This window comes from Haliotis rufescens, unplaced genomic scaffold (assembly GCF_023055435.1).
Source record: "Haliotis rufescens isolate VD_foot unplaced genomic scaffold, xgHalRufe1.0.p SCAF_16, whole genome shotgun sequence".
NCBI lineage: Eukaryota > Metazoa > Mollusca > Gastropoda > Lepetellida > Haliotidae > Haliotis > Haliotis rufescens.
Genome location: NW_025963846.1, coordinates 2,642,875 through 2,661,227, shown reverse-complemented (window position 1 = coordinate 2,661,227; position 18,353 = coordinate 2,642,875). Strand labels below are relative to the sequence as shown.

Sequence of the window (18,353 nt, the reverse complement as noted above, 5' to 3'; positions counted from 1 at the left end):
GGCCTTGAGACGGTTGCCATAGAAACATTCCAGTGAAAATCTAAAATGTCTAAGCACGGATCACATGACAATGTGGCTCTAGAAACTTAACTTTGAAAAAGGACATCATGAAAACTGAATCAGAACACCATATTTATAATACCTGAACGATAAATTATCTCTAAAGTCAACAAGAAGCAAAAAACAAATTTTTTTCTGATTAAGCAAGTTCATTGTGGTTCCGACCAAAACATAAAATGAAGGCTGCAGGTGAAACATTTAGCCCTTAGTCTGTCACATCCATAAACAAGGGAGGTGACTCTTACAAATAGACCACCTCATGATGTTGCATGGTAGTTTACAGCAAAAATTATGATTAATCGTTAAAAGGTTCCGCTGGATTGCTATTTTCAATTTATAATAATGAAATTTGCGTTGTTTTCATTGTAATTCCTGCATTCTGATCTGCTAAATTGGTCACATGTTATTGCATTCATTTCCGAATGAATGTAAAAAAGTAAGCCACGCCCACCGAGGCAGACTACTTTTATTACTACGGAATGTCGGAGAATCCCAATATTACAGTTGAGTTTCTGCTCACGTGAATTGTCCTGCACAGGACGTTTAGCGAAATTCATGCATATTCATTGGCCAAACTACCCTTTGACACCAAAAGCCGAGAAGGAATCAAACGGAAAACCTCCTCGCTCGCCTGCCTTTTTCCCTGGGTAACACAAATATCATGTCTTCGGGTTTTATTTCTAACCTGCATTTTTCGAAATTGTGTCTTCCCGTTCTCAGGGAACTAATGTTTGAATCTTGCAGGAACTGACCATGTTATTTGAAACAGCCGCTTTCTCCCGGACATATTTGTTCCGGTTCGTTACAGTCTGACTGTTGCAGTTCTTCTCGCCTCTTGGCTTGATTGACAGGTCCTAGAAACTTTGTTTTGATCCTACTCTTCGTTGATTGGTTCTGACTTTGTGGGCGTGTCAAGTTATGTACATAAATTAAACAATCACCTGATTCATGTCACGCCACATTATTTATTCCTAAACCTATAATGTTTATCAATCTCGTCATGTTTGTCTGCTTTGATATATACAACTGTTTTGGACTAAATATTGTAGATAACATGTTTTCGTTGTCATATTTAATTATAAGGACTGACTGTGTAGTTTTTTCGGTTTATTGAGGTATGAATCGAAAAACCGATGTGAAACTTTTGTAAGATTCATACAGTTTGCACATCGCTTTTTTGATTCACACCCCAATGAACCGAAAAAGATACACAGTCAATCCTGATTTAAAACACTGATCATGAGTGCTTTAAATTTTCAAATTTTATAATTCATCATCACTAAGAGTGTTCTGTAAAGTGGTGCCAGTCAAAAAGCTCATCAGTGACCCAAGACCAAGAGTTGTTGATTGGATGAATGCACTGTGAACAAGTATACAAACAAATTATCAAAATACAGTAAACTACATTTATAGCAAACACGTTTATAACAAACAGACCAATATAACAAAATTATTTCTTGGTTCCGGCCATTTGTTGTATATGTGCTGTATATATACTTATAACGAACTACGGTTATTACAAACTAAAATTAGTGGTCCCCTTGAGTTTGTTATAATCTCAGTTTACTGTAGGCACAATTAAAACAAAACCCATCAACAGGTTTTGAATAGTTTAATTTCCCACTGTTGGAAAAATCCCAATCCAAAATATCTCTGGTTTGATGTGTGATCCGATGGCCCAAAATCTGATGCCATTCACATAATATGACGAGTGAGTGAGTGAGTGAGTGAGTGAGTGAGTGAGTGAGTGAGTGAGTGAGTGAGTGAGTGAGTGAGTGAGTGAGTGAGTGAGTGAGTGAGTGAGTGAGTTCGGATTAACACCACTTTTAACAGTATTCCAGTTATATCACAGCGTGTCAGCTTAATGTGGGAGAAAAGCCCGAAGTGATGCAGGTCTCAGACATTTACCACTTCGGTGAAACCCACGAGCACGGGTATGGTGCTGACAAACCAAGAAACATAATTGGGAACCGGGATTCAAACCCACAATCATAGGTTTCTGGCATGCCCGAGGGACGCAACTCTGCACAGCAAATCACGGTGCCTTAGACGACTGGGCAACCCGTGCCCCCACATAATATGACTGAGATTAATGTTTGATGTGAAATCAATCCTTGGACATTGATACAACAAGCAATGTTACTGGGCAAATGTTAGATACACACACATCAAAGGCAATCTGCCCAATGTAACATGAATACTTTGGGGGATTCAAATTCTTACTAGTCAACAATTTCTCAAATGCTATCATTACTCATGCAAATCTTCAGAAAAAAAACAAATTGTTCTCCTTGAATGTTATCGGCAAACTAAATCCAATATTCCTGAAAGATTTTTTTTTTTTCTTTAAAAAAATTGTAGTTGAAAACTGAGTTTGTCTTGACATAATGGCTTTACCAGTAGTTTTCATTGACTTATGAACAAGAATTTGCAGCAGCTTGCATTCACCACAGATAATTATCTCCCAATGGGTTTGTTAAGATCGTAAAACTACTATTTCTTCATTATATATGGGGCGGTGTGATAGCCTTGTGGTTAAAGCTCTTGCTAATCATGCCAAAGACCCGGGTTTGATTCCACAGTGTCACAGAATATTGCAAAATATCAGTGTAAAACCATACTCACTTTTAACAAGATAGATTTTTTCAACAAAATACAATAGGATTGCTCACATATCTACCTTGAATCTATAAACATGTCAAAAAACAAATTGAGAATTAGAAATCTCACAGCACACCTAATCAATATAAAATACAAATTCAGGTTTTAACATAATATCCACTTAGCATGCTTACAGTTTCTCTTTCTCAAGCTAATGCTTATTTCGAACCTACATGACATTGTTGTTTGATGAATGAGAATGGAACGTTTTTTTCCTAATAACGCAGAAGGGTTGTTAAATCGTCTTTGTTTTAATTGCAATAGAGCTCAGGCTTACCATGTCCTTATCCATGGCTGAAGCTAGCTGAAACGAGATCTCTAGCAACATCAATTCTAGCAAGGTAGGGAGACTTCAAACGTTGAAATCACCCTCGTTAACTTGATTGGCAGAAGTATTGTGTTTTTTGCGACCATCTTAAACTACTAATTGTATTGTTTTATCATGTTATCAATGGAAAGCATTGTAATTTCAAATACATCAAAGGACAGTATAAATCATTTATACACAGAGTGGCAGAGCCCGTAGCTCACCTAAGGGATTTATCTACGATTCTAAACTACGTACCAATGGCAAACAAATTGGAAAAGAAAAAAATCATTATTTTGTTCAAAATTCTGATTTTTTAAAAAGGAATTATTTTCCTAAATTCTGAGGTATTTTACATAGTATTCCAATCTCATTAAAATCAGATCTTAGTTCTCGCTATCGTAAGAGAAAGATCTGAGGACATCCCATTACGGGTCACTTCAGACCAACCTTTCGCAAACTTTGACCGACCAATGGAATGACTGACAAGAAGTCGACATAAGCCAATCAGAAGACAGCTTTCCTGTGCTTTACGGCACTAATTTCAAATTGTCGACTACGCTTCAAAACATATTTTGACAAATTCTCGCTTACAAATTTGAAACCTAAACAAAAGAACATTCTGGAATGGCTAATCGATAGTCTAGATTGTATGGATTCAGTCGTTAAGCCAGTAACTATCGTTCGGAATACCCCGTGTAAAGGTTTTTGAGGTTGCATGATTAGAAATCACATTCCGACTGTCACTTTCATGATCTGGTATGCGACGCTCTGATTGGTTGGGTGAAAGATCGTTCTGACCTGACCCATAATGGGATGTCCTCAGATCTTTGTTAAGCGGTAGCAAGAATGAAGATCTGTTTTTAATGAGATTGCATTGCATTCATTGCTATAATCTAAACATAAGCATAATTTCCATCTATTATTCTATTGACCCTGTCGTCAGTAATTTTATCAGGTACCTCTACAAAGCCACAACATAAGTCATAAGTATACAAACATGAATTGGGAAGTTTTCAATTCCATTTTGGAAATTTTTACTGACATTTGCTGCAGACGAGGGGCCGAATATTGGCCTTTGAGCGGGTCTAAATCAATCCCTACTGCTGGTCATATATCACTAAAGTGGTCAAGATATTTGCATTCACATTGGTCCAGGTGAGCTAAAAACTCCATAATGCCCTGACATTAATAGTCAAACTGCATCACGCAAATATCTCATTTTTCACATTATTGCTTACGAGAACAATACCCTTATCCCAGATAAGTAAATTTGTATTCATTTAATATCCTCAAGTAAATGTTCAAATGAACTATCACATAAAACTGCACCATTTTTGTGAAATGTAAATTGGCACTAAATTTCAATACCTTTAACTTTATTGGATTCAGTAATAATTAATCATTTTGAATATGACAGCCATTAGCAATTATCATATGATCAGTTTTGTTTTCTGTTTCTATTAATACAATATTATATAGCAAGATAAAGACTCCATGTAACATTGTTCAACTTATAATTACCAAACTTTTTTTTATTTTTACTGTAGATATACCTATTAATGTACAGTGAACTACGGTTATAAAGAACTCTAATTTTTGTTTGTTATAACCATAGTTTGTTATAAGCATATATACAGCAAATCGTCTGGACAAAAAAAATATGTTTGTTCTATCCGTCAGTTCGTTATAAGAATGTTTGTTACAAATATAGTTTACTGTATTTTCAAATAAATAAACTACCGTATTCGACGTAATAAGCACCCCTGCTCTAATAAGCGCCCACGACGATGTTTGCTAATATATTGGCTAGTGAACAATCCCAGTAAGCACCCCTTCCGATTGATCAATGTTCACAAGACTTATTTATTCGTGTATAATACGCACTCATGTGTTATATGCCCCCTTAATTACGAGAAATAACTTTCTGGAAAATATATCTGTCTTGTATGATACGCACATACTTTTGTTTTGTATCATTTCAGGCTGTCAGCATAAGCTACGAAATTTAGGATCTTTTAACTCTGTTTCATTTACCAAAATTTCTAATAAGAGCCCCCTATTTCTAATTTTGAGAGCGCCCCAGGCGCTTATTACGTTGAATACGGTAATTACTTTACATAATCATAGATATGGCCTCTTCCTGAGCCAAAGGAGTTAACTGACTGTAAAAGTCCAGTTTCCACCCTTGCCGAACTAGGCAGGAATCTCTGGGCTTGATCACAGCACCACCAGTGGCTATTACGAGTAATGTCCCTTCTATGATCCTCCTATTGACCAATCAGATTCCACCTCTCATATCACTTGCATTTGCTTCAAACAAAATGGCGGCGCCCGGACAAGACATTCAGAGTGATATACACGATGTATATTACCAATAAAACAGGTCTCACTTCAGATGGTTCATCAAATCATGTGAGCACCTTCATTAGAAACATGAAAGGATTTGGAAAATGAAGTTGAAATTTCAAGATGCTATGCTGAAATTTCAAGATAATAAGATGAAATTTCAAGATAATAAGGTTGAAATTATAAGATTTTAATTTGAAATTTCAACATAGCATCTTGAAATTTTAACTTACTATCTTGAAATTTCAACCCAAAAAAATAAACAAGTGGCCCCAAAAGGCTTCCATTGAACGCAATGTAAACAAACCTAAATAGTCATGATAATTGACAACGCAAACCAACCAACAACACTGCTCATCCTGCACACTTCATATCTGTGCATATGGAGACTCTCAATCATATATTTTCTGAGTCCCAGGCCTTAAAATTCAGGTTCCGGGATGACCACTCTACCAACAGCAAATAAGAGACATATGCATCAAGCCTAGTGCTTATCAAATCCAAATTCACTACCCTGGTACCCAACCCCCTATTACACCAACCTACCCGCTGTAGGTCTCAAGAGTTGGGTAAAATCTGTTTTATTGGAGCCCTGGCAAAAATTATTTAGATACACGTATGAAATGGTGTGATCATACATGCAGTGAAGTTGACTGAACCTTTATATTACCTCAAAATATAAAAGTGAGTGAGTGAGTGAGTTGGGTTTAACACCGCTTTTAACAGTATTCCAGTTATATCGCGGTGTGTCAGCTTAATGTGGGAGGAAAGCCCGAAGTGATGCAGGTCTCAGATGTTTATCACTTCGGTGAATCCCACAAGCACAGGTATGGTGTTACCCGTCCCAACCCTACATATCATCGATGGAATTTCCTTGATCATGTTGATTGAATCAACACAAAGATTGAATGAGGAAAATTTAACATGGACTGTCCAAACATTGTTATCAGACCCGAAATATTACATCATAAATCATAACATACTTTAAATTAATTAATTTCGACATTTCAACATCCATACTCTACAGAATCCAGTGGAACAGCCACTGGATTTTACATGCCTCCATTAATAATTTCATGCATACAGGAAGCAATATTTGTCATCAACTGAAAGCATGACACGATGCCTACCGTAGTTCACATCTTGAAAGGGTAACATTTCTATGACCAACATTCTTGTAATTAGTACAAATTGTCCCTTCCAACATGAAAATGTTTGCTGAGCATAAACGTTTCACATGGAGAAATGTTTTCTAACCTGTTTTCGCTCATGGCAAGGCAGCAACTAACTGGCCATGTTGATTAAATAGCAAGTGAATCAATATTTTTCAAACATGAATGGGAGCACATCACTAGCGGGATCGATTATTTTGAGCTCCTCCAACATTATGTACAGTGGCAATTTCCATCAAAAGATCCTTTAAAGCTTGTGTGTACATGTAATAAGGGGCTGGTCATTTCTGATGGGGGTGGGGGCCTTCTGGATTGGTCTTAGGACGGTCATAGTTTGCTCCCCGCCCCCCATTTTATGAGACATTTTATCACAAACCCCCCTCCCCTTACAAATGACCAGTCCCCCCGAACACTGTTCAAATGTATAACTGGTTATTTGAAAAACATAGAAGTGTCATTTCTTCAAGGCCTCCCCCATATAATTGTGATAAGTTTTACCCCCCTTTTTGGATCTCTTATTTTTTCATGACCACCCCCCCCCCCCCACACACACACACACACACATAATCATGATAATAAATCAACATAATAATTCAAAATTTATGTTCAGTAAAAATTTCTTTGCATTATTTTACACAAGCACTTCCTTGAAATAGCCAAGCTCTTCCATGAAATAGCCAATCATAATGTTTTCCTCTCTCTTCTTCAAGCAATACGTGACTCACACAGACATGTATCTAATAAGTCACAAACATCTTTGATGTCCACCAACACAGCCTTTGAAATGTTAAATTAAAGTGAACTGTCCTGATCTGATTCATTCTCTAAGGCAAACTGTTAAAAATGAAGAAGGTAAACCTCGGAACAGACAAAACGCTTCATAAAACAAAGAGCCATCAGAACTGAAACATGGCATTCTCTGATGACGGTTTGATCTGGTGGGGAGGCTCACTTCCATGGGATTTATTGACAGGAGACACAGTTTCATCAATTCAATAGTCCATGATGAGTTTCATGGCTCTGGTTGGCATGGCAACGGCATGCTTCTATCACATTTTCCAACATGTAAATTAGCCATTTCAAGGAGACGTTTAGAACATTTGCAATATATATTTGATAAGGGGGACTCCATCGATCAGAAATGTCACAGGTCTTGTGAAAACACGAAAAAAGTACTTTGCAAGACTTCTTCCCGAAGATTATCAGGTTTTCAACAACAAAAACAAATAAATGCAAATTGATCAGTTATGTCCAAACGTACAGAGTAAAAAAAAGAATTTACTTAACTTATCTTATGTATATTAAGTAATAACCTCTTTGTATAGTTAATGAATACCCAAAATAGCAACAGTACTTTTAGACTTGCAACAAGAATGACAAAATATTCCCCAGAAGAAAATAAACATGTACAATTAAATCAATGACAGATGTACAATCCAAATATTCAAATCTTGTTCCACATTGGTGACAATTTCCTGTATACAATGACATTGTACTATTGTCTCATGGCCATAAAATAAATTTTGCCTGTCCATGAAACTTTATCTGGACTATTTTAATTTTTTTTAACCATTGTTAACTGAAGAACATGCAAAAATATAAGAGTAAATTTGCAGGCATTATCTAGAATTCTAAACAAAGTGCCCATGGCAGACTAATTGGGAAAACTTGAAATGTTTGCTCAATATGGAGTTGTGTTAATAATCCCATTGTCCTAAAATCAGAGTGAGTGAGTGAGTTTGGTTTTACGCCGCTTTTTACAATATTCCAGCAATATCAAGGCGGGGAACACCAGAAATGGGCTTCACACATTGTACCAATGTCGGGAATCGAACCCGGGTCTTCGGCGTGACGAACGAACGCTTTAACCACTAGGCTACCCGACCGCCCCCTAAATTCAGAGGTTTTAGAACATTGTATTCTGTGCAATGATGTAAACCTAAGCATTAAGCCTCTTCCCTGTATTGGTCCTGCTATCAGTGATATACAAGTCACCTCTATAAAGCCATAGGACCCGTGAAGATTCCGGGGTAGAATAGGTCTTCAGCAACCCATGCTTGCCGTAAAAGGCGACTATGCTTGTCGTAAAAGGCGACTGACGGGATTGGGTGGTCAGGCTCGTTGACTTGGTTGATGCATGTCATCGATCCCAATTGCGTGGATCGATGCTCATGATATCAATCACTGGATTGTCTGGTCCAGACTCGATTATTTACAGACCGCTGTCATATAGCTAGAATATTGCTGAGTGCGGCGTTAAACAACAAACAAACCAACCAACCAACTATAAAGCCATAGCATTAATTATAACAATATTAACAAGAAATGGGAAATCCTAATTTCAATTTATTGACATTTTCTGCAGACTTGATCTGACTATTAGCCTCTGAGCAGGTCTAGATGAAACCTGACAGTACAGTAGACTACACTGTATTCTACACCTTATCTGAATATATACTTCTGATGAAAATTAAAGGAACAAAAGATTAAAATGTTTTTGTTTGTTTGTTGTTTGACGCCGCACTCAGCAATATTCTAGCTATGTTAGAGGTCTGTAAATAATCGAGTCTGGACCAGACAATCCAGTGATTGATATCATGAGCATCGATCCACGCAATTGGGATCCATGACATGCATCAACCAAGTCAACGAGCCTGACCACCCGATCCCGTCAGTCGCCTTTTACGACAAGCATAGTCGCCTTTTACGGCAAGCATGGGTTGCGGAAGACCTATTCTACCCTGGATCTTCACGGGGTCTGAATGTAGCTATCATAGGGGTGTATATTAACAATACTGTGGCAGTGCATCTGAACACAGCATCTAATCACACACTTAAAAATGCCTCCGAGACAGTATCTCAATGAACAGACAAAATATAGAATTCTCTACAATAACAGGAACACAAATTTCAACATCTACCATTAAAACCAACATGGCCACATAATCAATTAAAACTGGGCTTAACCGAATTGAAAGGCATATTATTGCAGATGACTATTATGGAGTTGTACAGGATTTCTAAATCACCTTGAAGTTTGATTTAGATAGATAGGTGACAAAAATGGCAATTTATTGTTGGAAAATATTCTGTCTCAGTAATGTAAAAATCCCTTGAATTCGTTTCATTGTCAATACAATCTTTACCTTTGGCGATATGAAAAAACTCATTGTCATTCTGATTTTTTTCGATAATTTTGTATTCTTAAGTCAGCGGATCCAGAAATCAACCAAAAACATGAAAGGCCTAGTGTATGTTTGAGACTACTGAAAATTAATTCTTAACCTTGTAAACAGCATATTTATTTACTGTGACTACAAATCAAGAACAAAATGGTTTCAATGTCATGAAGGGGGCACGGGTGGCCCAGTCGTCTAAGGTGCCGCCATTCGCTGTGCAGAGTTGCGTCCTTTGGGTACGCCAGAAACCTATGATTGTGGGTTCGAATCCCGGTTCGCCCAGATTATGTTTCTAGGTTTGTCAGCACCATACCCGTGCTTGTGGGTTTCACCGAAGTGGTAAACGTCTGAGACCTGCATCACTTCGGGCTTTCCCCCCACATTAGGCTGACACGCCGTGATATAATTGGAATAATGTTAAAAGCGGCGTAAAACCCAACTCACTCACTCAGTGTCATGAATCATGAATCATAATTGACATTGGTGTTTAGGTGGTGTTTGAAAAATAATTAGTTGCAAATGGACAGCTGTACTTGTATAACATGTGTATATACTGTAGGTGGAAATGTTTCCAAAAGGCAGGTATCCATAGCAACAGCAAATATAATGCAAAAAGGAGATGTATGCTTGATTCAAAATAATCTTTCAACCCTTGCTTCAAAACATTTTTTGGGGAAAGGAAGAGCTTAGCAACTATCTTAACCACAACAAATTTTATTCAGACCAACCAGAATGTCCTGTGAACAATATATTTTGGGGGTAAAACCTGGATAAAAAATGTTTTCAAGCATTTTCTGAAACAGAACATATTTTCGAAAAAATCTCTGTAATCCAAGGGAATAAAAACATACTCAGAGCAACCAATGAGTGAGCAAGTTGGGTTTAACGCCACTTGTAACAATATTCCAGTCAGTTTCATGTGGGAGGAAAGCCCGATGTGATGCAGGTATCAGCCATTTACCACTTTGGTGAAATCCATATGCACGGGCATGGTGCCGACAAACCTAAAAACACAATCAGGGCGAACCTATACCCCATAGGTTACTGGCGTGCCTATGGGACACAACTCTCATCAGCAACGGCACCTTAGACAACTGGGCCACCCGTGGCCCTGAGAACCGAAGAAATACACACAAGTTCTAAACACAAGAACATCTTACCAGTTGAACAACTGTTGCACATATCATGTTTCAGCTGATTACATAACGGCAAAGAGCAACAAGGAAGTTCTTGATGAGGATAATCTGTTCTGACAGAACAGAGAATGTGATTAATGCTTGGATTACCCCCCCTGGGGCAGAACTACTAAAGATAGCATAGTTTAGTCCTAGACAAATTCTGCAGTCAAATTATCAAAATTCTGCAGTCAAATTATCAAAATTCTGCAGTCAAATTACCAAAATTCTGAGGCTAAAAATTACGAACTTCTGCGGTAAAAACATAACTATTTCTCCCTCAAAAATTAATACAAACTCATTTTTTTTAAATGATAATTTTAATATCTTGCATTTAGATTCAAATCAAAATCCAAAACCAAATGATTCCACAACTGTCATCATCAACATTTATCAATGGATAAGACATAAAATTATTCAAATAAATATGGATAGTGTCACTGATATTTACTTATGGTTAGATGTAAACAAAGTTAATGTAGTCATAATACAATAAGAACGTGAGTATTTATTGTAGGAATTAATGAATTTATTGTAGGATTCATATTTTCTGTTTGATTCCTATGTAAAATGCTTGTGCATCATTCAAGTGCAAAATTAGATAAAAAAAGCTTTAAAATGATGAAAATTATTGTAATGATTTGATAAAAAAGAAGACAAATTCCAACATTTTTCAGCAATTCTGCTGCAAGTAGCATCTTCTGCAAATCTTTCTGTGATCGAAAAATCACAGAATTCATCTAGGACTGCTATTTATGATGAGCAAAATCTATTGAACATGCTCAACTTGTATGCCTAGCAACTTTTTCAAAAGTCAAAGGTTTTCTGTATCCAGCCAAGCATTCCATCTTTACAGCTTGAAAATATGGGTAAAAACTCATGATGGAGCTCGAGGATTTCACCTGTCCTTCCCTTGATATTATCATATTAAACACTAAATAATGGAATAAGACAAAAAAAAACATTAACTAAAGTACTGCTTTATTTTGATGACTGTTTCAAGACATTTTACGGAAAGCATAGAGACAGTGGTCAAAATAAAAGTAAAATAAAAATAATAATAATAAAAATGTCATAATTTGTATCTTAAATCTGTTAAAAGTATAGACTGTACAGTGAACATACAAAAACAGTAGTTTGTTTATTAAAGTAAAAAATAAGGGCTATTTCCTTTTTCATTATCGACATACTTTGAATTTGTTTCCATCAAATGTGCCGCAGAAAGAAGAAAGCATGTATGTGTGTGTGTGTGTTGCCTGTACTAGCCCAGACTAATGCCGTTTTTCTAGTGCTAGCCCACTGTTTAAGGACCCATAGGAGTACCCAGACAAGTGGATAGTCACGTGATATATTGTTTAAAGACAAAAATTATCTAGACCTGTATTTTAAACTACAAGTCACTAATCTTCACAGTTCTTTCTGACTACTACGCAAATTCCGTCTGACTTTTATATGTTGGAATAAAAACAAAACTTCCCGTCAACTTCAGTGTATACACCAGATTGTTTTTTATGTGTATCTAAACACATTTTGCCAGGCCTACGGTCAAACTTTTCTCAATCGAAAAGTTTGTAACCTTCCTCTTGAGACCTACAGCAGGTACCCGGGTAGTAAATTTGGACTCGTCCCAGCCCTTACGCTCAGTGTTCGTAACTACCGGTATGCAAGATACCGTTATGCATTTTGTGTCGCTAGATAATGCATCAGATGTGCATTTTGTACATAATTTATACAACCCAGTACAGGAACGAGCATGCTTGATGACCATTTGAAATAATTCTAAGGGATAATTTGAAAGTCTATTCATCAAAACACTGCACAGCCTGTGAAAGTAGTCTGCTATGTTTGAATTTAGCCCTGCTTGAACAAGACAAACTTGTTTACTATATTTACATTTTCTGTCCGTTTCAAGTTGTTGAAAAATTGAAGCATTGAGAACTGGTCCATAGTTACAGTAAACTACGCTTATAACGAACATGCTTAAAACGAACTGACGGATCAGTCGGATATAACAAACTATTTCTTGGTCCCGGCCATTTGCTGTATATATGCTTGTAACGAACTTCAATAAGTGGTCCATTTGAGTTCGTCATAACCGTAGTTTACTGTATAAGTCCTCAAATGCTGCTTTTTCATGAGGTTTGTTTGTCTGCTGTTTAACGCCGCACTCAGCAATAATCCAGCTATATGACGGCGGTCTGTAAATAATCGAGTCTGGACCAGACAATCCAGTGATTGACATCATGAGCATCTTATTTCATGAGGACTACCATCGTTTAATCTTTTCTTGTCCTTCAGCACAAACTAGTAGTGTAGTAATGAATCTCAAAGGCTGATAGCATGGGAATATCTGCTTTTGAACATATTGCAGTTAACCTTGAAGTATTGGACATAACCTAAAGAGTCAAATCATGCTTTCAGAAAAACAAAAACTTCAAATTGCTAGAACTATGATTAAGTATTGTTACGAAATTGCCAGCTGAATAAACCTTATTGATAAATTAATTTGGGGGGGAGCTTTTCTTAGCGTTAGGAATTGGCACTAATCCTGTAGTCCTCGCCAAACTGCCAAACAGTTAAGGTATTCTAATGACTAGTAGAAATTTACCCTTTGGACGGGTTTTGCTATATATTATCATTCTAAGGACCAGTTGGCTAAAACTATTAGTTTCTATCGCTGGTTCACTCCTAATATCATGTGAAATAAAGGTACTACCCGGTATACATCTTATTGTGAAACTTGACATATCAAGTACATGGACCAGCCATTTGTTCCATTGTTGAGTGAGTTAGGTTTAACGCCGCTTTTGACAGTATTACAGTTATACCACGGCGTGTCAGCTTAATGTGGGAGGAAAACCTGAAGTGATGCAGGTTTCAGACGTTTACCACTTCGGTGAAACCCACGAGCACGGGTTTGGTGCTGACAAACCTAGAAACATAATCGGGGCGAAATGGGATGTGAACCTACAATCATAGGTTTCTAGCGTGCATCTAGGTATGCAACTCTGCACAGCGGCGCCTTAGATGACTGGGCCACCCGTGCCCCCCGATTTTCTTGGATGAAAGCACTAATGAGATTTACTGGGTGGTGTTGTACCAAACAATCTTAGCGCTACGACTGTCATAAGTCTATGTTAAGGTATGGGAGTTACGATCACCTTAGAGCTAAGATCACACTCTACAACAGCACCCGAGTCTATTAGTCAGTCCGGACACTCGACGAGAAATCAACTAATTGCATGGAACATATTAAAAAAAAATTGTTTGCGCTGTTGACAAATATTGAAGTCTGTCTGGATCATTTGTAGTTTGTTTGTTCTTTAACAGTGCGCTCAGCAATAACAATCAAGTCAGGACCAGACAATCCGGTGATTGACATCATGATCATTGATCTATGCAATTGGAATACAATGACATGCATCACCCAAGTCAGCGAGCCTGAGATCATTTGTAGCTGGTAAATCAATTACCCTAACCTGCAGTGCAATCTGGATAACATTGTTTGTTTGTTGTTTAACGCCGCACTCAGCAATATTCCAGCTATATGACAGTGGTCTGTAAATAATCGAGTATGGACCAGACAATCCAGTGATTAACATCAGTAGCATCAATCCACGCAACCAAGTCAGCGAGCCTGACCACCCGATCCTGTTAGTCGTCTCTTACGACAAGCCTTGTCGCCTTTTACGGCAAGTATGGGTTGCTGAAGACCTATTCTACCCTGGATCTTCACTGGTCAATGTGGATTAGAAGAAATTAACAGAGATACTTTTTAATAATAACACCTCAAAGTTTTGATGTTTTTGTTTGTCACATGGCATCATATATTTTTTTATCACTTCTTTCAAACAGAACATGCAGTGAAATTGTTAATGTGCTAAGAAAATGGGATCACTGTGAAAAACTTCACGGATATATATTATTTAACACTTCCCACACACATATTTTTGGACATTTTACCCCAATACGCATCGGTTTATACATTTATATACCATATTCATCGGTCAGACACAGCTACAAACTGCTGCCATTGCCACAAGAACTCTTACCTGTAGTGTATCTTTCATAGTAAAATTACAAGTAGATGAAACTCCATTCTAAAAATATGTTACATCATTTATAATTTCACTCACCTGTCATCCCTGTACCGAAATGGGACTGACCCGGTCCGGGTGCTGTCATGGCCAATATCTAGCAACCCTGAAACAGGATGTTAACTTAAGCAACAATTTTCAACCAAGACATACCAAGTTGATCAAAATATTTTCTGGAAGAAAATCTTCTTTCAATTCAGATAAATATTTTATACCTGTACATTTACTGACTGAAATATTTACAAGTCATGCATCCATAGCCCAGTAGGAATTGACATTCTCTTTATCTATCTGAAATTAAAATCTATTCTTTTGAGTTTAAGCAAGAGGAGCTTTCATTTCTATCACTGAACCTGATGCTGTGACACAATAAATGAAACACTAACGATGAGAAATATTTGTTGCCATGTCAGGGTCATAACCTTTAGAAAAAAATTGTAAAATATTCTAATTTTTCTTTCTGACACAAAAACGTGTTGTATTGATCAAAAAGTAACACATGGCCAATCATAAAATATAACAGAAGTTAATGTGTTTATAATTCCAACTGAAAGCATGGTAGAAAAGATATATATATATCTTGGCATATCTTTCCTATTTCCTCACAGCTTTAACAAGGAATATAAATGTTGCAATCTATTGTACATGTTTCCTTATTCCTACTTGTGATTTTTGGTTTGGTTTGTTTGTTGTTTAACGCCGCACTCAGCAATATTCCAGCTATATGACGGCGGTCTGTAAATAATCGAGTCTGGACCAGACAATCCAGTGAGTGACAGCATGAGCATCGACCCACGCAATTGGGATCGATGACATGTATCAACCAAGTCAGCGAGCCTGACCACCCGATCCCGTTAGTCGCCTTTTACGACAAGCATAGTCGCCTTTTACGGCAAGTATGGGTTGCTGAAGACCAATTCTACCCCGGAATCTTCACGGGTGTCCTACTTGTGAAGACACATTCAGCAGTGTAAGAGAAGAAGATGGAATCATGTGTATACCAATAAATAAATATTTTGACTGTATCAGTGAGCATGACACAGCAACATTGAATGTGTAGAATTCTAAACATATAGTTTAAATTTTCAGTGAAGCATCAATTTTTATCACTGTTTAGTATTTTATACCAGATCTCATTTTATGCTTCATATTACAAAAAAAAACCAGCTGAATAAATTAAATTTTATTTAAAATAAATATGGTGTGCCTTATTAGACATGTAGAAGTAGTGAAACTATCATTCAGGAAAATGAATTTATCATGTTCCAAAATCTAAACATATTCATCATTTTGTAAAATAACAATATGTTTCAACTTCATTGCAAAGGCAGGAAATAAGTTTCATGTCGAAAATATGTTTGTGTTTATTTAACTACATCCAAATTGTGTTAAAATTTCTATATATATTGATGCATCACAATATTCAAATGTCCTGGAAATGACCCCATGGTATTTGTTGTAAATATCTTCAGAATGTTCAATAACCATAAGATAAGAACGTTATGAAAATACTTGTATATACGATTTCATCGTAACTATGACTGCTATAAAATTGTTATTTATAACGCTGATTGTCTTACTAGTTGAAATATACGGTTATAACACTGCTGAGCGATAACTGTAGCCTTGTTGGATCATTAGCATATTAATGGTATCGTCCAAGAGGGGGTGTCAACTCGGCAATATGGTTGAAAATGTCCCTTCTCCCTTTATTTACGTTATTCCTTCCCATTTCACACAAGACTCCAACATATATAATACCACCTATACCTGGAAAACACTACCATATATTATGTACAGCTCCAGTATTTAAATATTCACGACAAGTCGTTGGTTATATTCTGAAGGGTAACCGCCATTTTGTTAGAAAAAGTTTCCCGTTTCACAAACAAATTTGGGATGTGATGAGAGAAAAAAACAGTATGACACAAAATGTAATACTGAGAAATGAAACTTAGAACATTACCATACATTTCTGTAAAGTAGTTTAAATTTTTCATGCACGTTTAATGTGTTTTCTTTTCGTGTTAAATGTGTCTATTGCGATGGACTAGATTTGTCGCCATTGCTAGTCAAAGCACCCCCTGTTTTCTTAAATCCGTCTAGCTTGAAAATCGAAAGAAAAATTCATAAACAGTCATAACAGGACATTCTGATGGTACAGAATCGTGCACTGACAACTCCGTAATAAATATACGAGTTTTCTCCAAGCAACAACAGTGTTAAATAATTTTACGATCATATTTTTCTATTCCCCCGTGCAATGGGCTGTGTCGTTATGCATAATGGAAGAACCCCGAATCTCGATGACGTAGGGCAGGAAATAATATTTCATCTGCAAAATACACACTGAAAAAACAACGGACAAATAACAAAAAATAGCACCGTTAAATCTACGGACATCCTACTTATGAGGGAAAAAAAAGAAAATGATGCTAACCTGTTTTTTCGATGCAATAATGATGGAAATATTTGGTAAATAGTCGCCGTCGTTGGATTCACTCGCCAAGATGGCAACTGTTCGTTTGCGCATGCGTTACATTAGTATCTACCCCTGTGAATTTCACATGAGGAAAATATACATTTCGGGTGAAAGTGCGTTGCAGTCTTATGCTAAATTGGATATATTAATTGTAACTATTCACTTTCATTGTTTGCATATCAAATCAGAGCCGCAAGTGACTGAAAATAACAACCACAAAATTGTGCAAATGACGATAGTATTTCCGTAACGACATATTATTGGAAACATTCCCTTACATGCTTTTTGCGATCAGTCTACTTTAATGTGTTGAATGATAACGAATATCACAGAGATATTTTGCTATCTTGTTATGGGTTTTTTTCCCGTAATAATTTCCCATTCCCCTCTCCATACATATAATATAAACAAAAGAAGATTTGATCAAACTACTCACTGTGTATGGCCACAACAAACTATAATATTTGTTCTTCAGTTGTTGTGATTTTCTTATCATGAACGAGTAATGACAAGGCAGTAATAACCACTCCGCTGATAACAAGCATCATGAAAATCTTGGAAAAAAACACCAGTAATTGAATATCGTATTGTAGTTGTTATTCCATACATTTACAACAATATAGAAATTACGCTGTCTTCGAAAATGTCTTTACTGCTGTAATTTTCTAATGATTACATTTTATTACAATAATCATATAATGTATCAAATAATCAACAAGCTACGAGGAATTAACGGGTTCTGCCCCGGCTCAATAGTGTCAGCCCGAATTAAAATGGAGAGGGACTTGAATCATTCTCATAGGACTCATTAAGAAAATAATGAACGAGCTACGAGGGTTTTACGGATTATCAGTCGCGAGTGAATGAATGG

General features: G+C 36.7%; 1 protein-coding gene across 1 annotated transcript in view; it reads right to left on the bottom strand.

The window, feature by feature from the left end:
- LOC124144887 (scm-like with four MBT domains protein 1) overlaps positions 1 to 17,524 on the bottom strand; it is a 38,738-nt gene extending 21,214 nt beyond the window's left edge. The window contains exons 1-2 of the mRNA XM_046514502.2: positions 17,441 to 17,524; positions 15,040 to 15,106 (exon numbers count right to left, since the gene is read on the bottom strand). Of these exons, the coding sequence (XP_046370458.2) occupies positions 15,040 to 15,088 (49 nt within the window). The 5' untranslated portion in view covers positions 15,089 to 15,106; positions 17,441 to 17,524. The remainder of the gene's footprint in view (positions 1 to 15,039; positions 15,107 to 17,440) is intronic.
- Between the last annotated feature and the right edge of the window lie 829 nt (positions 17,525 to 18,353).